Raw genomic sequence first — 20,943 nt, 5'->3', positions numbered from 1 at the left:
ACAGTACACTACAAGATGATTCTGAAAACATTTGAGATGAGAAATAGGCATTAACTTAACATAATATTGATTCATATTTGATCAGCGCTGCCTAGTTTGACCGTTTGGTCAGAGTTTGCAAGTGATTGACAGCCAGCTCTCATAGACAGCAGACCTCATATCGGCTCTTACCGCTTGTTTTCCTCTGGTCTGTGAAATCTTGCAGATGCCGTTAGGAGCACACAGAGGAACACAATTTTTCTCAGGTAACCTGTTTCATGTACTACTGCCAGGATATAGAGACAGTATAATAAAAATATTTTTTTTCAAATCATATTTGCTCCAATCTCGCCTACTTCAGCTTTAAAAGTGTCAGACATCTGAAGAACCTGTCCTGGGCCCAACCTTTTGAGAAGCCAGAACTATAGCATTAACTTCCTGTCAGTGTTGGACAGATAACAGCAAACACAACTATGGACTCAAGCTGAATACTAAAGTTTGTAGCCACTGATTTATATGGCTGTAGCCAGCTGCTGGATTAAGTTAGATCACAAGGATCAGTAGAGGTGCCCTGCTGACCCACATGTAGTTCTCTACATTACACTGTTCTCTGCAGCAAGTCAGACTCCCCCTGTTGTCCTTTGGGTGTCCCTGCTCTCTGATTCGTTACAGGGCAACTCTCCAGCACATAACTGCATTCCTCAATTTCTTCCATTTTCATGCTTTCCACTTTCTTAATCCTAATGTTTATGCCCCCTTGACTAGACTGTCAGACTTCCTATTTTACTGTAAATGAGGCAAGTCATGGGATTCAAATGCCATTTTACTTTATATTCGTCATTCACTGCATCGCTCATTGTGGTTGCTGCCATTTGCAATTTTGTCAGCTTTTGTACACTTCCGAAACAAGTTTGCTTTAGCCCCTTTAAGCGCATGTTGCCCATTACGTAATCAGTTCAGTCAAACTCCTTTCGGTCACAAAAGTTCAGCCAGTTCCAAGTCTAAACACACAAAACTCAACCGTCACATTGATTCTGAGCATTTTATGGCCCTCATGTTCCAGTAAGTTTCTAGCAATTTTAGATTCCTGCCCGCATTTAGCTTCACATTCAGTGTCATTTTAGGAGAAAGAAACCAACAAGATAGCTGTGCCTTTTTTTTTACGCTTTATTATCCCAAGTGCAGACAGTTATATGCGTTTACTCGTCCTCTTGAACACAATGGGGCCAAGAGTCATAGTCTGGTGAAAAAAAGAAAAAAAAAGCCACATTAGAAACTTGTTTGAGTCTCTTAAGACTCTTGAATTGTGTCTACTACTCACATTGACAATTGTGTTTGCATCCACCAGTTCCGTGACGGACTCGACTCCCTTCAGGCAGATCTTCAGCTTGCCACCATCACGCTGAGCCACCGCCTTAAAGAAGCACGATACAAGAGTTTCAATCTGGGACGGTTAAGCAATTATTAACCGATGTGCACCCGGATTTAATCGCATCAGTGCGTCATTTTATTGCATTACTGATTAGCCATTCATTTTATCTGTGCTGAATCATCCTGGCTTACCTTGACCTTCTCCCCAGTGGCCGTCTCCATCTCTGCCTCCTGTCCAATGGTGAAGGTGTTGACGATGACCTTTGTGCCAGTGGTGACCGTCACCTTAAAGTTGTTACCAGTCTCCTCAATCTCGGAGATGCTCTTGAGGTCTTTGCCTTTCTGGATGAGATCATCAGGGAGACCTTAAGACAAAAAAGGAATGGTTTAAGAAGCCACCTAAGAGGTGTTGCATTTCATTGGCTGACCGTTTTAGCACCATTACATAACATTGTTACACAAGTCATCAAATCTTCGCATGTTCCAACTTTTTTTTTTGTTGTGTAAAACAGCCCAGTTAAACAAGCATTTCAAAATCACAGTGCAAACATTTAGCTACTGTTCAAAAAACATCATGAAAGAAGGGTGAACTCTTACCAACGGCCTTCATGAAAGCCTCAAAGTTCTCCTGAGACTCCAGCTGGTACTTTCCAGTGAAAGACATGGCGACAGACAGTAAAGGTAAGAATGAGAAGTGCTTAGCTGCCTGATTTATACTCTCAAACTCTCAGCGCTGCAATCATTAACCACAGGTGTCACAAATTAAAGCAACTCCAGCCCACTTCAACATCCAGAGAGATAGAAGAGGTACAGAACGGCTAGACTATATAGAGTTAGGTAACCCTCAATGCAGAGGAGGAAATAGTCAAAATGTCTGTTATGATCTCATTCGAAGTCACACTAACATCTGATGACATTGCATGAATCGTACCCCAAAAACTGCTGACTGGACACACTGTTCAGTTTGCTGCTTTCTCTCTTCCTTCATCTTCTTTCTGTTCCTTCTTTTCATCCTTTTTTTCTCTGTTTTTCTCCCTTTTGTCTTTCCTTTAGCCAATTCTTTCCTTCTGTCTTTTTGTTCTGCATGACTTTTTACATAGTGTATTTTTCACCTCTCAGAGTTTTACAGAGGCTTGAGTTTTAGGGAAACTGTTTTTCTCTGAGAGCTGATTGAGATTGATAAAAAAAAAAAAAAATGTAAGTTTGCCTGCAAGCAGTCGGGGCATATCAGGGGAAAACATTTGCTCTTATTTTGTCTGAAATGAGGAAAACAAAGATAACATTTCTAAGCGAAAAAATTAAATTAAAGTTTCCTAGATCATGTCAAAAACAAAATGATCAAATCTTTAAAAGATAGATAAATAGTTTCACACTACAGTTTCATATTCACAGTATTCACTTTTGTCCTAATATATTTAAAATGCATAAATATTATTGTATGATATATTATATATTTGCAGCTAACCCTGCTGCAGTTCATTCATACTGACTTCCATAGAGTGAACTGTACATTTCATTACAAAGGTACTTTACTCAGTTGACCTGGACACTATTCAAGATAAGATTCCTAAAAATAGAGAGCTCTCACAGATGCAAACTAAGATACGACAAAATGATTCAATCAAGCACAATGTCAATAATCTGTCATCAGTGTTTCAGAGTGAATTCTTCAGTCTGCTGTGTTCCAATTGTTTGGTGTTCACCTCAACAAGAGCTTATGATTAAACCACAAAGTTAACAAAAAAAAGGATCAAAGGTGACTACCGTACGAGATAACCTTCATAACTGTTGCAACAGTGATATTGTGTCACTGGAGTTGCGACGACGATAACACAAACATCATCATGTGAGGATCCTTTGGGTTGTTGCAGGATTATGCAAAGCTGAACATCTGAAGAGATAAAGACGGATGTGGGCTTTGTACGTTTAGTGATAGTAGAATATAGTGTAACACCGAAGCCTGATAAGATTTTTGCTGGCTGGTTCTTTACTGTGTAGAGAAAAGGGTTTGAAACTGTCTGCACTGTAGTTTCAGTCAGCTGGCTCTTAAATAAAGAAACAACATTTTATACTCTCTCAAAACTTTATTTCAACATGCAGATATCTGGATGACCACTGTCAGTATTCATCCCTGTTTTCATACATAAAAATATATCGACAGAGGCACTCTACAGAAGAAGAGGAATGACAAACATAGAAATACGACTATATGAACTACAACTACAAGTCCCACGTCCTCGGTGTCGGGAGCAGCAGCTTATTGGTGAACTCGATGAGGAGAACTGTGACCAGCCAGATGCAGGAGCCTGAGGATGATGTCACCGGGGTCGCTGCCTTCGAATTGGCTGCTCTGGTCATCTCCTTCGTCCTCGATGAGGCAGGATTGGTCTGTGGTGCAGCTTTCTGTAAAAAAAATAAAAAAAATAAAGGAGGAGTTATCACTCAGAACTTGGTTGTCTCAATCGTACACTTTACAATATGTTGTTATCAGGTGTTGCTACCCGTGACCATGAACCTTTTCAGAAGAAGAGGGCAAGAAAAGTTCACAATAACGTAGAAGACGTAACAGAACTCAGATCCAAAGACACAGTATGTAGCTTATTTAATTGAACTTTCAGTGATTTGTTCCATTTAGCTAAATCAAAGCTTGTAATAGAAAAGAAAAATACTAGAAAATCACATAAATCAATATGCAGTGGTGGAAAATAACTAAGTACATTTACTCAAGTACAGTACCTACAATTCTAGGTTTATTTTATGCTACTTTATACTTTTACTCCACCACATTTCAGAGGTAAATATTGTACTTTTTACTCCACTACTTTTCGGTTTGTTGCTGCTTCGTATTTTATACCTGTCTTATTCTATTTAGCTTCTTTTTTTTCAATTCTCTTGGTTTTTAAAATTAAAAATATTTAAATGTCCTTTTATTATGTGTTTCTTTTGCTCTTTGTCTTAATGTTTTGAATTGTAAAGTGCTTTGAATTGCCTTGTTGCTGAAATGTGCTGTATGTACAGTATAAATAAACTTGCCACGACTTGACTTATAGATTCAGATTTTACCTATAATGAGCATATAAAATACAATGCTTTGATACGCAGTCTATTAAATCATCCAATAGTAAATTGAATAACTAGAATCTGCTCCATTTCAGTCAACTACAACATTAAAATACTGTTTACATAGTAATGCAAAGCAGTAACTACAATTTAATGGTATAATATATAACAGTAGTACTCTGACAGAGACATTTTTCCTTCGAGTTTTACTGAAGTAAAGGGTCTGAATATTTCTTCCACCGCTGCCTGAATGCACTTCGGGATATCCTGACCTGCATCACAGCAGACTCCTGAAGCAGCGCAGCGTCCTCCCTCAGATCCACATGGTCTCCCTCCGGCCTGGCAGGGGGTGAGCAGGTAGTTCTCCTCCACGCAGTGAGCTGTTTCCGGGGAGCCCAGCAGGCAGCCGAGGCCCTCGCCGCAGCAGATACTGGGGCCGAAGCAGCGGCCCCTGTCTCCGGGGCCACACGGCATGCACTGGTGGAGCAAACGATTTTTATTAGAATGTATTCAGATTCAGATTCAGACAACTTTATTGATCCCAAGAAGGGCCATTCAATTCACAGCCTACCCCATCACAAAAACACACACAGACAACGTCCAGACAGACATCCAAAATGTTATGTCAATCACAGGTCAGTAAAACTGACAAACAGAGGTCGGTAAAGGTATATCAAAGCATTTAACACTGTGTAGAGCATGTTTATCATGAGCTAATGTGTCTGTTGAGCTCTTTAAAGTGAACTGACCACGAGAGTTTCAGTCCAAACTCAGCTCCTTTATGTAGAAATAAAAATGTTCTATGACGTATTTGGACATGTAACCAACAACTTTTTATTGAATGAAATTTTAGTATTGTTATTTCTATAGATGTTTTTCTACGCATGTCTGTCCATCCTGGAGGAGGGATCCCTTTTCTATTGTTCTTCTTGAGGTTTCTTAATTTTTTGTCCCTGCTAAAGGCTACAGGTGTTTGTTTTTTTGTGAGGTGTAAGGTGTAAGGATAGACGGTGTTGTATGTTGTTCAGATAATAAACCCCTTTGTGAAGTGTGATATTTATATATCATATAAATAAAATGGAATGGAAATGGAAAAAAAAACACCTCTCTGAATCTAAGATTATGACTTCATAAAGGAGATTTAAGGTAAAATATTGGTAACGCTCACCTTTCGCAGCGGTGCATCCATGATGGACCTCTTCCCGCCGATAGGACAGTTAGAGATGTAACACGCTGAACATACAGACAGCACAAAAAGTAGGCACACGGACACAGCAGCTCCAGTCATTTCTGCTGAGAGAGAGAAAGAAAGAGGTTAGTTAATACTCAAGATGGACAGATATCCACAAATCTGCAGAAACAGAACTCACTTGTTGTTTAACCTCTTGATGAGCAGTAGATTTGAAGTGTTGGTTCCAGATGCTCGCCCTGATGCTTCTTCTGATCTCGGATACCTCTGACATGTCTTATATATACCTCCAGAGCTTCTTCTGAGAGTGACACAGAAACCCAAAAGCCACTTAGAGATCCTTAATGAGTTCGTTTTAGCTACTATCACCTCCGGAAATGAAGCTGACCACCACCTCGAAGGCCGGGTCAAAAGGGCCATGCAGTTCTGTGGCCCGGTTGGCTTCTCGCTATTGGGAGTCATTACAGAAGGGCTCGTGGTGCGTGACCGTGCATGTTAGAGAGGACACGAAAGTCAGAGAGGTCAGGAAGTCAATGGAGAGATGGAATAATTCAGAGCATGAGTGGACACGAGTGTAGTACAACTTTTATGTTAAAAAAGGAGACACATTATAAGGATTCTTTTTTATTTTCCAGGACAGATGAAAAAAGCTGGTTTTAAAGGTCATGAGAAGAAGTTGAATCGCGGCCTGTTGCGCCGCCATGTTGGTTCGGAAGTGCTGAGTTTTTTGTCGACTGGAGGTTTACAAACAAACACAACGGTGACGAAAAAAGCACACACACACACACACACACACACACCTACAAATATTCCTTTCTATTAATAAAGTCTTTAATTCCTCACAGGAATTGACGCACACATCGTCCAGGTCTGAGGTTAATTGGTCTCATGAGCTAATTAACACGCCTAATGATCAGCCACATCCCCGTAAAAGACAGTTTCACCGTTTCAATGATATGAGTTCAATTACTTCTAACTGCCACCTCATCTCAATTAAACATAAAGTGAAAACATCGTCTTTGTTCGCCAACTTCTGCGGCAAAAAGGGAGGATTGAGACGTGGGCTGACAGTTTATTTAGATTTCACACCCACAAATAAGATAGTAAAACATAACTGTTGTCATTTTGGGAAGACAAATAGGACAAGTTGTTGTCATAAAGTGTCATTCAGACAATGGGCCACTCTTGCCTCCTAGTGGCTGTGTTGACACATTTAACCTATTCATGCATTCATTTGTACATACAGACATCTAAACATGTACGTACTGTACATAATCATCCAGTCAGTATGTATTTGCACTATTTGTATTGTTTACAACTTACACTACACTTGACTTGTATATAGACGTTTTATGTTATTTCTTATATTATTGTTGGTCATTGGTTCTTTTTATATATATTTATATAATATTTATAAATACACCTATTTTTTCACTTCTTGTGTACATAACGGTCCTGTCTATTCCTCATTTGTTTGTCCTTGTTATTTCCATTTCTGGTTAAGTACATTGAGAGAGATGCATATAAAACAGAGTCCTTGTATTTATGTACTTGGCAAATAAAACTGATTCTGATACTGAGTTTTCATTGTCTGTTGCTGATTTCACCTGAAAAATTGAACTTCAAATGTTGCACGTAGTGTTTTCTGCTGGGTTGCATTATATTATACAAGTATTTGCATTATAAGCCCCTGTATGATAAAACACTATGTACCTAACTGACTAACTATAAACTTTATCTGCTGGAACCTAAAATACCTGAAATACATTAAGTGTTTAAAATCTCATCATATTCCTTCTAAAAACATAAAAGATTTTATTCATTTTTACATGTGAAATCTTAAAATGCATTTCTTTTTAGCTGAAGAGCTGGTTTTACCAGACTGAGATCCTCTTCCATCACTGCCAGCGCCTTACAGCTGTTAAACATTCAAACTGCATTGTTTTCTTGTGCAACATCGTGTCTCGCCATTCCTCCAAAAGCTGTGCAAATCCCTATTTCATAGAGAAATGGAGATGTCTATCTAGTGTTTCCTTATTTTTCTGCAGGAAGGCACTAGGCTTGTTGACTTCCTCTCCCCTCCCTTCCTTCCTTCTCTCCGAAGGTACTCATCTGAAAAATGAGAACAAAGTGATTGTTCCTGTTCTCTTTCTTAAGTCACTTCAAATGCTATCCGTGGACGGGCGGCTCATTGTCAGGAGAGTTGCAGTGCGAGCAGGAGGGAGAGAAACGCAGGTACAGGTACACCAGCAGCAAGCTGCAGCAGCACTTCAGCCAACAGCATCAAGAGCAGAAAACACACTCAACTGGTAAGTTACACTCACACACACACTGACTTCGCTGCAGCCTCACACAAATACACACTTACATGGCACTGGCTGGCATACAGTATGAGGAGGGGCTTGTTTTTAATGGATTGTTTGGAATGCATGGTGTGGCAAAGAATAGCCTGGGGTCTCTGCACAGAGCACCTTAAGAGGGAGAGGTGAGGAGGATAAAAGAACAGGATCAGGGTTTGAAACTGGCTGAAAGGGAAACATTGAACATTTCAGCATGCATCTGAAATAGTTGCAAAATACTTGGAAGATGCAGAGTAGCATTCTTCTTGCATTCTGCATGAGGTTTCTGTTTTCTATAAATCACTAATTTACATTGTGTCCCTGTAACGTGTATTTCCATTCTTAATTGATATAGAGCGATATTCCCTGTTTTTAGAGTGTGTTGCACTGATTTAAGTTTTCAAAGTATGTTTTTGCAGAATCAAAATGACACTGTGATATTATATAACTGTGAATTTATTTATAATCTCTGCACCGATCTTAATCTCATGATCTTCCATAACTTCGTCATCCTCACTTGTTGTCATCATCTTTTCAACATGATTCAATCATATCATGCCGTCTGCATCTATGTGAATCTGGATGCATCTGTTGAGAGCTGAAATAGTTGATTAATTGATCATTCAGTCAACAGAAAATTTACAATTCTGGTAATAGATTAATCGTTTAAGAAATCTTTTCATGCAAAAATACCTAAATATTTTGTATTTCAGCCTCTAAATTATGAGAATCTGCTGCTTTTCTTTAATTTATGTGATCATTCACTGAATATCTTCAGGTTTTGGTCAGACAAAAAACAAAAACAATGAAACGATTATTTGAGAAAATGACCTGCAAATGAATCAACAATAACAATAATCTTTAGTTGCAGCCCTACATATGGTAATATGTGTATTTTGAGTGAATTCTTATATACAGTAGGAATAGTTGCTGCATCTGCAGCCAACATTGATATAACATGTAGCACACAATAGAGTAGAAGTAGTGGTCATGCTACAGTGAATTGATATGCATCACAGCAGTTTCTCATTGATAAGCACTGAGCTATTTACAGGAATAGAATAGATACATAGAACATTGCTAAGCCCATTTTAGATGTCATGCAGAAGTAAGACAGTTCCCCTCTGAGTATCATCATATTTTTTACCCATGACCATTATCTATACACTAAAGTATGCACATAGAAACTACGGCGGAGATGTTATTTATAGCAATGACATCTCACAGTTTTCATGTCACAGTTTTAAACTTCTATCAGTTATTGAGTCGACCTCAGACTTTAGGCTGCATGCTCACAGAGATACGGATTGAAACATCACGTAGCATTATCAGTGGAGGAGAAAAGGGGAAGTTTGTCCTGGCTATCAGTGCAACAAAAAGATGAACAGAGCAGAGAAAAAAAAGACATGGAGAAGCGAAAAGTGTGCGGGAGGTAGAGGTGAACATTTCACAGATAACTTCCTTCTTTCGGGAGAGGAGGAGATCTGTGAGAAAGAAAGAAGTGAAAGGTTTCAGGTTGAACACCGAAAAGGTGTGGGTGTCGAGACAAGAGGGTATGTGTGCCCGGTTACTTTCCTTCCACAGAAACCTTCAGCTTCATATCATGAATAGAAACCACATACAGAGTCATTGGACATACTTTTGTTCTATAAATGATGTGTCTGTTTTAGGGCTGCCAGTATAACTACAGGTAAGCAGTGGTGGACAGTAACTGAGTACATTTACTCAAGTATTACTCAACATTTATTTGACAGCTATAGTTACTAGTTACTTCTCTGATAATTTCTACATAATAACACATATATGTTCTTAAAATAGACAATGTATTCATCATACAAGCTTGTAAAGTTCTTAGTGATTTAAAGAACGAATCAGTGATTCCTAACTTTGGCTTGTGACTAAAAAGGGGCCCCTTGTCCAATAGCACAGCAGGCAACAACAGCTGTCAGTGAGTCAGTGTGCTGACTTGACTATGACTTGCCCCAAACTGTATGTGGTTATCATAAAGTGGGCATGTCTGTAAAGGGGAGACTCGTGGGTACCCATAGAACCCATTTTCATTCACATATCTTGAGGTCAGAGGTCAAGGGACCCCTTTGAAAATGACCAGAACAGTTTTTCCTCACCAAAATTTAGCTTAAGTTCAAGACAAGCTATAACTTGGTTGGTACCAAGGATTCTCGCGTTAACTTTGACAGCCCTAATCTGAATACTTCCTCCACCACTGTAACCACTTCTTTTACTCTTTCTAATGCAGACACAAGATGGAAACAGACAGAGGGAATTTCTCTCCAGCAAGAAGTCCTCCTCTCAGAGACCAGCTAAGACAAGCACCTCAGCACAGTTTCTACCTAAGCCCACCACCGCTCTACATTAAGCCCCCCAAATTCTCCCCTCCCAGTTACCCCAGCACATCGCCCAGCAGAGACACCTACAGTACGTTCAGCGCCCCTGCCTTCTTTCCCATGCTTGGTCCCGGTTATATCCAAAAGGAAGGATCCCAAAAACGCAAAAGAACTCCTTTCAAAATGAACGCCCAAGGAGGTGAATCTCCTGACAGAGGAGCAGCAGAGGCAGATGAAAGCAGCAGCAGAAAGAGGACGGTGCACCTCTCCCACGTCCCCTTCTCCCTCCCATCTCGCCCCATTCCTTCCCCATCTCTTAAGCCCATCCCTGGTATGATCGAGCTAAACAGACTGCAGCTTCATCACAGATCACCAGGTATTAGTCTACCTGTGCAGGTGAAACAGGAGCCTCTCAGTCCTTCCAGTGTTTGGCCTCCCTCTCCTCTCCTCCTCCACTCTCCCTTCTTCCCACCTCTCCACCACAGCTTCCTCCCATACCCCTTCTTCATGCCCGGCCCTGTCATGCACCTTTCCCCTGGTTCTTTCTACCCAAGAGAGGACCTCCGCCCCGGGCATCGTGGCCGTGACGGACCTCCTCGAGGTGGGACGACCAGTGCCGAAAAGCTTGGTCTCAACGTCCACGTGGATGACAGCTACCACGTAGACGTCGGTGGGGACCAGAAGAGATGGAAGTGTCGTATGTGTGAGAAGTCCTACACCTCAAAGTACAACCTGGTCACGCACATCCTGGGGCACAACGGCATCAAACCACACGGGTGCCACCTGTGTGGGAAGCTGTTCAAGCAGCTGAGCCACCTGCACACACACCTGCTGACCCACCAGGGCATGAGGCCCCACAAGTGCCAGGTGTGCCACAAGGCCTTCACTCAGACCAGCCACCTGAAGAGACACATGATGCAGCACAGTGACGTGAAGCCATACAGGTAGATGTTTTATAGAAGGAGCTTTTTTATTTCCAACTGTCAACTTTTATCCTAAGCGATCTCACACACTCTCTCTGCCCCTCCAGCTGCAGTGTGTGCGGCAGAGGTTTTGCTTACCCCAGTGAGCTTCGTGGCCATGAGCTGAAGCATGAGAAAGGACAGGAGAACGTATGTGTGGAGTGTGGTCTGGATTTCCCCACGCTGGCCCAGCTGAAGAGGCACCTTACCGCCCATCGTGGCCCCACCCTGTACAGGTGAGCACAAAACTGGTTCTTCCCTTTGCTGAAATAGCTTAATGATTGTATTGGTAAAGCAATAGTTGGACATTTTGGGAAATACCGTAGTTTGTTTTCATGGAAGGATTACTGAACGGGCGTTCTGGGCACAAGTAAGAGGGTAGAGGGCCCCTGAAGTTTGAAGTTACTGCTAAAATTTGGAAGTCATACATAGACGCAACATGACCACAAACAGATGGAAAACTACCACAGAGATGCAAAAATGTCCAAAATTAGACACAAAACAACCACAAAGAGACACAAAACGTCTACAAAGAGATGCAAAACAACCAAAAAGAGACAGAATATGACCCCAAAGAGACGCAAAACATCTACAAAGCGAAGCAGAACGGCCAAAAAGAGATGCAAAACGACTACAAAGAGATGCAAAACAACCAAAAAGAGACAGAACATGGCCACGAAGAGATGCAAAACATCTACAAAAAGATGTAAAACAACCACAAAGAGAGGTAAACAACAACAAAGACACGCAAAACGTCTACAAAACGACCAAAAAGACGCAGAACGACTACAAAGAGATGTAAAACAACCAAAAAGAGACACAAACAGCTACAAAGAGACGCAAAAAGACCATCAAGAGATGCAAAACATCTACAAAGAGATGCAAAATTATCTAAAAGATATCTCTTTTAATCTATGGCTCTTGAGGGGTTAAGACCATTTACATGTCTGTGCTTAGGGGCCCATTGTCTCATAATCCCTTTGTTTTCTTGTCGAGAGTTATAGATGAGATTGATACCACTCATGTCTGTACAGAGAGTGGTATCAATCTTCTCATCTAATTCCTGGCAAGAAAGCAAACACATTTCCCGAAATGTTTAACTACAGCTTTAACATTTCAGTTCTCTATTTGTCTCAGTGAAGAGGTTAACCGTATGAATGTTGTTCCTGCAGGTGTACAGAGTGCCAGAAGACTTTCCAGTACCCGAGCCAGCTTCAGAACCACATGATGAAACACAAAGACATCAGGCCGTACATCTGCAGCGAGTGTGGGATGGAGTTCATCCAGTCACACCACCTGAAGCAGCACACGCTCACTCACAAAGTAGGTTTCATTAGGAGGACAAAGAGAAAAGACGCAACATTTTGTCATTTTTTGACAGGGGTTGGAAGCAAAAGCATGGATTTTTGCCATCAAACAGAGTTATCAATTTTGCTGTCAAATCAAGACATTTCCATTATTTCTTGCGCACATTTTGGATAGTGACGCGATGGATCAAATAATTTGGACACTAGCCTAACAGGTTGTTTTGGCAGCTGTCTCAAAGCAATTTCGCCTTAAATTCTGGCTCCTGAAGTTATTTTTAGCCCATTAACATCCAGTTTTCATCTTTTATTTTCCCCTTAGGAGAGTTAGAAAAACCTGATTCCACACAGTTTGACAGTATTAGGCCTGTAGATAAATATACTGTATGAGCTTGTCCGAAGTCTTCATTGAAGTAGTTTGATGTTTACACTGAGTTATATGTTGAAAATTTGAGATTTTTAATGTCTTGGCATCATTTTATACACATTTCTCCTAAAAAAGACAAATCTGGTATCTTTGGAAACTTTGGGATCTCCACAAAAAATAAAATAAATATGTTAAAATAAAGATCAACCTAACATTTTAAGCAGACAGACAGACTCATCTTTTGACCACATTTCTCACACCGCTACTTCCACATTCTGTCGTTCTTCAGGGGGTGAAGGAGCACAAGTGTCGCATCTGTGGTCGTGAGTTCACGCTGTTGGCCAACATGAAGCGCCATGTCCTCATCCACACCAACATACGGGCCTACCAGTGCCACATGTGCTTCAAGAGTTTTGTCCAAAAACAGACTCTCAAGGCTCACATGATCGTCCACTCGGACATCAAGCCCTATAAATGCAAGGTTAGTCAAATTTAATATGTCAGATGGGGCTCTTTGCGTTGTGTTTTGGCCTTCAATTCCTCTTTCGCTCACCGAGGAAAAGAATAGTTTGCACACATAGTTAGCTTAGCATAGAGACCGGAATTAAGGGGAAACATCTAGCTCTGTCCAAAAGGTAACAAAATACACTTACCAGCACCTCTAGAGCTCACAAATTAACCAGTGGGCAACCTCTAGGTCTGAAAAGTGAAGCCAGCAATGTGGAAGTGCCTTACACTTGCATTCTCTCTAAAAGCCAGCAGGGGGCGACTCCTCTGGTTGCAAAAAGAAATCTGATTGTACAGAAGTCTATGAGAAAATGACCCTATACCTTTCACTTGATTGATGATATTACCTCAGTAAACATTGTAAACATGAGTTTATGGTCTCAATCACTAGTTTCAAGTCTTCTTCAACACGGCATGGTGCTCATTTAGTAAATTATGGTCCCATTTAAAGTCAAATAGACCATAAAGCAGGGGATGCTGTAGGGCTTGGCTACCTTGTGATTGACAGGATGTTACCACGCGTTGTTCAATCTGAGAGTTGGCCGTGCTTTTGTCTTAGAACTTTAACCCTTTCACAGTGTGATTTCAGTTTGTGAAAGTTAATATTAACATTTTGGTTGCCTAAAAATGTCTTATTCAGCGTTTGGTTGTTGCTCCACCCTCTGGTTGCAAAAAGCCAAGATGGCGACGGCCAAAATTACAAACTCAAGGCTTCAAAACTGTAGTCCACAAACCAATGGATGACGTCAACTGCTCCACTTCTTATATACAGTTTATGAAATTAACATATTATTTCATTTGTTTAATCTGTACAAAAATCAAACTGTAAAAGTAATGTATTGTGGTACTACGGGGGGTTATGTGGTGGATTGTTACCTTTGGACAGAGCCAGGCTAGCTGTTTCCCCCTGTTTACAGTCTTTGTGCTAAGCTAAGCTAACCAGCTGTTGGCTCTACCGTCATACTCAGCGTCGGACATGAGAGTGGTATCGATCTTCTGATCTCACTCTCGGCAAGAATAAGCGCATTTTGCAAAATGTCAAACTATTCCTTCAAGATTCAATCCTGCCTCCAGGTGTTACTGTTATTGTAAACTAAATGAACCAGTGTGTATTTATTCACAATCACAGCCAAGTACCAAAACTATAATATTTAGCTGCTATTAAAGGATTTCCTCACTTTTCTGGAGAGTCTGTTTTGACCTTGGTGCGTGGTGCGAGGACTGAGACGATGACCAGATAGCAGAGAGGCTTTTGGCAGTAGGAGCCTCCTTGTCCATAGGAAGGATATCGCCGCACAAGCTGCCTCTCTAACAATGGCCCCCCAGCCTCCCCGGAGAACAAGGCCCTCAAATAGATTTCATCTCGCTTTCTCTGCTGCTGGAGGGAGCTTCCTGTTTTCTCACGGTCCTCTTGGACAGTTTACAGTCCCTCTCTCCTCCTGAAGGAAAGGACCACCCTAATAAAAAAGAATGCAGAGGAAGGACAGCGCAGGAGTTGCCCTTCCCTGTTCTCCTCCCGGCCCTGTCTCCATGTTGCTTCCTCTTTCTTTCTGTTTTTCTTGCGTGTGTGTCAGGGAGCGAAAGACAGAGAGAGAGAGCGGGGGGGGGGAGACAAAGAGGAAAGGAGGAAAACAAGGATAGGAGGAGGGAGAAAGGGTGTGTGTCTATGTATATCTGAATGCCTGCACATTCATTCATGATTACGTGTTGCTCAGTTTGTCATCTAACAAAGGAGATTTGGCAGAGAAAGGAAAATAATAGGTGGATGGTGTTGGCCTATTGTTTTTATATATCCTCAAATAGTGTTTACAACAGTTAGTAGTGGAAAGTAATCAAGTATGTGACTGCGAGCTATTTTGAGCTGCTTGTCGGCTACTTTACTTGAGTATCACCTAAATGTTTTACGTCTTCCTGCATTTCTGAGGGGTAAACTGTACTTTTTACTCACTCAGCTACATTTATCCACCAGCCACAGTTATTTTGCAGATATAGATTTGACATACAAAACATATAATCAGCCTCAATACGATGATTTCTCATTGACTAAACTGCTAATGTATAAATTAGTTCAAATTAGCACCACCTCAGCCAATTAATAAAACGTAATAATTTTACACTTTGAAAGACGGCATTTAACAAAATGAGTACTTTTACTTTTCATAATTTAAATAGATTTTGCTGATAATACATTTGTACTTTTAGTTATGTAAAAGTCTACTTGTGACGGAGTAAATCACACTGTAGTATTGATACTTTTACTTAAAGGAATAGTTCGACATACTGGGAAATATGTTTAATCGCTTTCTGGCTGGGAGTTAGCTGAAAAGATACCACTCTCACGTCGGCAAATGTGTATAGCTTGAGCCATCGGCTGATTAGCTTAGCTTAGCATAAAGACTGGAATCAGGGGGAAACTGTTAGCAGCATTGGAGACTACAGGAAGTTGTTGTGCCCGGCTGAGTTGCAAGGAATTTAAATGTAAAAATGAGTAGATTTCTTATTTGGCTAATGACAACTTACCTGGTCGTACTCTTCTCTCCCTGTGTCTTTCAGCTTTGTGGGAAGGAGTTCAACAGGATGCACAACCTAATGGGCCACATGCATCTCCACTCAGACAGCAAACCCTTCAAATGCCTTTACTGCCCGAGCAAGTTCACGCTGAAGGGAAACCTCACCAGACACATGAAAGTCAAACACGGCGTCATGGACAGAGGGCTGGATGAAAGATGTAAGCATGCGCTTAAATGGTATATTCATTGTTTGTTGCAGAAGTTGCTCGATGTAATTAACTATTTGTCTGACTTCAGTGTTTAGGCAAAGAGGGCGATACTGCCTGTCCGCTCCCATGGGCCTCCTCACCCGCTTCAGCCAAGAGGAGCCGTTTGACCTTTCTCAGAAGCCCCCGGGCCTGCCCAGCCTCCGCCTCTCCCAGTCTGATGGCGAGAGCGTCCCTGGAAGCTCGTGTCAGGAGGAAGACGAGGAGAGTTTGTACAGAAGGAGCCAGTACAGCCCCGAGGTGGACCAGCACGAGCCGGCAGGCGAGGACCAGTACATCCCCGAGCTGGAGGAGAGAGAGCAGGGGTCTCCAGCTGAACCGCGGCCAGGGGAGAAGCAGAAAGAAATGTATCAGCATAGTTTAGATGAACAGAGGGGGTCAGCAGCAGAAGTAGATCCCAGAGGTGACCAGGTGCACCTCTCGCAGTCAGAAGAGACGTCCGAGATGGCCTATGAGTCTGATTTAGACTACGAGACAGGCAGTAGACAGTCGTATGATTATGACTCTGATTCAGAACTAGAAGATGATCACCAAGAGCTAGACGAGGCAGAGGAAAGCAAACAGCAGATCGATGGCTTTTGTGATGCAGCCATCGACGTAGCAGAGAGGAACCAGAGCAGATCAGAGAGAGGTGAAATAGTGCATCGCTTGTGCACGAGTGAATTCATGGGAGTTACGGGTCCACAGGATGAAGAAGAAGACAAAGAAAGAGAAGAAGATGCAGGTTTTTAGGGACGGTTGATGTTTTTTTTGACAGTACAGTGGAAGTCTCTAAATGAAACTGATTATGGAGGATGTGGTATCTTAGCACCAAAAAAATTAGAAAGCTGAACATATCGTGTTTATTAACAGAGCAAAAAATAACAATGAATTAACTGAAATACAAAGCTGTGAAGCATAATGCATGTACAGAACATGTCATACACTGATTATTAGTCACTGACAGACGGTTAATGTGCATTTATGAATGGGAAAGTATGTATATGGGAGTTTGTTTTTCGTTGTGTGAATAAAATGCAAAAATATTTTTGTTTGTTTTTTTACAAATAGTTTTGCAAGTGACTCAAATATGCAATTTTGCTTCAACTTTGTCTTTTAAATGATTATATCTATTATAATAAAATCAAAAATGTGTTATTTTCTCAAACCATTGTGCATGTGTTGGGGTTTGTTGTTTGTGTTAACAGATTCAGATATGACAAAGCTTGAGATTCTCAAGTGCGTCTTTATGAATAAACTGTGATTTCTTTTTTATGTCTAATGTTTAGATTTTTTTTATGCCTTTGTTAGTTCAATTTTGGGGGGATTTTTTTTATTGTATGGCAGTGTAATGATGGTCGCCTGAATGTGATTCTGCTAAATAAATACAAAAATAAAAGCTTGGACGCATGAACCTGTTAAATGAACCTGCTATTTGTGTTTTTATAAACACCCCTTTGACCGTTTTTTAAAGAATATAAACCCAGATATAAAATCTCATCCTCTCCGTCTGACACGTACGTTACCGAGCCAGAGATGATCGCTGTGAGTTTCAAAAAGCTTGCTGCCTTTTCTCCTCCTGCTTCTCTTTCAAAGGAGAGGAAGAGGAAGAGAAAACACCTCTCCCCTTCTCTCTTTTAGGTTGCGATCAAACAGCAGTGACGGACACAGTGGGTGTCCCAGACAAAGGCTTCATATGTCTGTATGACTCAGAATAAAGCATTGTTTCTGCTTATTGCAGAAGCCTCACTGAAAACAGAAATACTCCTGGAATGAAAGCATCTTTTGTTACAAAGTAGAAGATGATATATTATCATACAGTGCATCATGTGGGTTATCTCATATTATAAAGTGATTTAGCAAAAGGTCATTTATTTACTGTGTTTTAATATAACATGGAGCTCACTGGGCTGTAGTATCACATTATACCTCGCTCTGTTGTTCCAGTTCAGGTAAACACTGAGCCATTTCTTGTCAGATGAAATGCAGAACAGCAGCTTCTCTATTTCTACCAGTGACGACCACCGTGTCCTAAAGGGCGAAACTGCAAACAGTTTGAGGAAGTTCTCACATCCTCCTCTCCTTTCCTTTCCTCACCTACATGTTTCAATCCCAACCACTGGCTCGGAGAGGAACCCACAGACAGTTTGTTATCACCGTCTCCTCTCTAGAATCAGCTCCTCTGAGCAGCATCAAATCTCTGAGGAACAACGTCTATAACTGACCACACCTCAGAGACTTTATGAAAGATGGTGTTTCATAAGGTAATTCTATCACTCTTGTGTGTGTTTTTTAATGAACTGAAACTTTAGAGCTCATGAGAATGCGATGATCAGCCAGACACACAGGAGATACAGAACAGGTAGATACTGTTGGTGATGGGAAAATGAATCCTGCACAAACCGGTTGGTTGTTCTGCTTTGCAAACACACTAATAATATAACCAACACGAGATGACAAGATAAGTTGAATCATTTGAACTTAAATAAAGCTGTAAAATACAGTTGGTGTTACACATTTACTGTCACACATGCTGCAGTTGTATATAAACATTATCTACCACATTTTTACAGCAGATAACTCTGATGTTCAGGCTCAAAATATCCTGTTGTATACATATACTGTATATATTTATATATATATATATACAAGATCAAAGAGGGAAATCTTTCACATCATTTCATGTGTCAAATTAATTCACAGGTTAATTTCTTCATTTCTACTTAACAAGTTAAAATTCAATCTTCCCTAAAGTCATAGAGCACATGTTTAAAAAAAGACTTAAACCTTTTACAATTTTGTTTTGTAATTAATATCATAACCTTTATATACCTTTGTCACTCTGTTTTGTTTTACATTATTACGCTAGAGGCAATGAAAAAGCACTTTTTTTGGCTTTTTTTCCTATCTTCCTGCACATAATTTCTACAGTATGCTGTTTGTTTTTAGCTTACTTGCAAATAAATAAAACTCAAAGTCAATATGATGAGAGGCATAAAACTGTTGATTATCTTATTTAATTAATTGGGCGACATGTAATATTTCTCACAGAGGCATTATTGCTTAAGCATAACAACATATTCATAGGCAGCCAGTCACTATACACAATACTGTTCTTATTGCTGAAAAAAAGTACCCCAACAAAGTGACATGTGTAAACAAATTTCTTACAATGCCGTTTTTGTTTTTCTGTCTCACTTTTTCAGACACTAATGCTCTATGCTATGTGATACTATGGCTGTGAAAAATCAGACATGGGATGCGCGTAACTGAGATACTGAAAACAATTACATGTGTATTCTTTGCATCACTGGACCACATCCACAAACAAACACCTTTTCAGATGAGGAGAATAGTGTGGGAGGAAGTTTCGGATCAGACTTTTGATGAAAATTGATTGCACACTAATTATTGGCTCCAACAATACCAACAAGAGGACACAGCAGTGCACCAACAAATCATAACAATAGAACAGAATAGAGTATATTCCTGAAAAGGTATCTATATCTATCCCCACTTGTGCGTGTAGAAATGTTTACTTCCTGTCAGTTCTCTCTAGTGCAGCTCGGCTAGGAGCTTCCTGTTTTGCTGGCAAATGAGAAAACGAGATGGTGCTAAAATTCTTTGTTTGACTAAACTGTCCCACCCCAGTCTCAACCTGTCACCTCCCTTGACCCACAGCCAAGAGAGCTTACTGTAAGTATAGCTGAGGGCTGTCTTCGTCAAAAACAAAAACACCGAAAGAGAGGTGAGAGGACAACAGGTCAACGGCGTTGCTGTGCAAAGACTAATAAATGCATGTTTAAAGTCAATTCTGCAAAAAGTAAAAACAGCTCAGCTCCCAATTTAGGGCGCCAGTATCCCTCCTGATTTATTTTAAGGGTGTGTTACTATTTTAAGGATTGTCTGCAATCTTTTAAACATGACTGGATAAATCTGATGTCCTGACAAGCCTTGGGAAGCAGTCATCCATGATGCTGTGTAACAAACAGTGGGACTTTGCATGGCTTTATGTGCAGAGCCGTAGGGCAAAGTGAAGCTGCTGCACTTCTCCCTCGGTGATGTGGTCTGTCTCCTCTTTATAGAAACAGTGCCCTCTATTGTCACAACATATGTACTGTTCAAGTGTTATGCTCTCTTTTTAATATTAAATGATTTTATATTCAAGAGATTTCCCCTATTATTTGATTTCAAAGCACACTCCTGCAACATAGTTACTTTTATTCACCCCAGACAACCACTTTACATGTGTGTTTTTGTCCAAGAACATTGCTTGAAGAAGGTAAACAAATATGTATGCATTATAGATGTCATGATAGATTCAAATGTAACAAGCTTTAAAATATGATTTAAAAAAAAGTTTAAAATATATAGGCCTATATATATTCAACATATGCCTAGATAGTATTTGTATAAAGAGGTATCCCTTCAAGCATTTTGAGTTGGAAATGTTTCGGCTAAATATAAACTTTGATTTCTTTTGTAATTTAGAAAAGGAATTATTTATTTATTTATTTATTTATTTCACTGGAGATTATAGGCCTGGCTTATGGGTAAATAGCCTATGAATAATTTTAGACATGGATATTAACGTTAAAACCGACGTGTTTCGTGTGATGTTGTACATCACTTTAGGCACCCCAAAGAAGAACAAAAAGCTGAGAAAGCTTATTAGTATTTTTAGATCATTTTGATTTAATTTGAACTTTAAAATAAACTTTAATGATTGACTGAACTTCAATAGACTTGCTGAGTTTTATGTAGC

The 20,943-nt window shown here is 40.3% G+C and overlaps 3 protein-coding genes across 5 annotated transcripts; 1 reads left to right on the top strand and 2 right to left on the bottom strand.

Moving 5' to 3' along the window:
* Window positions 1-1,007: 1,007 nt before the first annotated feature.
* LOC141768922 (fatty acid-binding protein, liver-type-like) lies at window positions 1,008-2,158 on the bottom strand. The gene is made up of 4 exons (XM_074637449.1): window positions 1,948-2,158; window positions 1,543-1,715; window positions 1,301-1,393; window positions 1,008-1,219 (listed from the first exon to the last, which is right to left on the bottom strand). Exons 1-4 carry the CDS (start codon window positions 2,012-2,014, stop codon window positions 1,169-1,171), a joined length of 384 nt encoding a protein of 127 aa, XP_074493550.1. The 5' UTR covers window positions 2,015-2,158; the 3' UTR covers window positions 1,008-1,168.
* Window positions 2,159-3,607: 1,449 nt separating this feature from the next.
* oxt (oxytocin) lies at window positions 3,608-5,935 on the bottom strand. Of its 2 annotated transcripts, none has more exons than XM_074637447.1 (4): window positions 5,781-5,935; window positions 5,579-5,703; window positions 4,683-4,887; window positions 3,608-3,753 (listed from the first exon to the last, which is right to left on the bottom strand). In XM_074637447.1, exons 2-4 carry the CDS (start codon window positions 5,696-5,698, stop codon window positions 3,608-3,610), a joined length of 471 nt encoding a protein of 156 aa, XP_074493548.1. In that variant the 5' UTR covers window positions 5,699-5,703; window positions 5,781-5,935. The 2 variants fall into 2 exon arrangements, with proteins under 2 accessions (XP_074493548.1, XP_074493549.1); XM_074637448.1 differs by having other exon boundaries at window positions 5,579-5,700; window positions 5,781-5,899.
* A 1,719-nt stretch (window positions 5,936-7,654) lies between these two features.
* Window positions 7,655-17,449, top strand: znf366 (zinc finger protein 366). 2 transcript variants are annotated; one of them, XM_074637445.1, is made up of 7 exons: window positions 7,662-7,908; window positions 10,196-11,227; window positions 11,314-11,481; window positions 12,418-12,568; window positions 13,206-13,397; window positions 15,977-16,151; window positions 16,231-17,449. In XM_074637445.1, exons 2-7 carry the CDS (start codon window positions 10,203-10,205, stop codon window positions 16,929-16,931), a joined length of 2,412 nt encoding a protein of 803 aa, XP_074493546.1. In that variant the 5' UTR covers window positions 7,662-7,908; window positions 10,196-10,202; the 3' UTR covers window positions 16,932-17,449. The 2 variants fall into 2 exon arrangements, with proteins under 2 accessions (XP_074493547.1, XP_074493546.1); XM_074637446.1 differs by lacking the exon at window positions 13,206-13,397 and having other exon boundaries at window positions 7,655-7,908.
* Window positions 17,450-20,943: the final 3,494 nt, after the last annotated feature.

Source organism: Sebastes fasciatus, chromosome 6 (assembly GCF_043250625.1).
Source record: "Sebastes fasciatus isolate fSebFas1 chromosome 6, fSebFas1.pri, whole genome shotgun sequence".
NCBI classification, from domain to species: domain Eukaryota; kingdom Metazoa; phylum Chordata; class Actinopteri; order Perciformes; family Sebastidae; genus Sebastes; species Sebastes fasciatus.
Note: the sequence above shows the minus strand (reverse complement) of the source record. Positions and strands in the feature narration are given on the sequence as shown.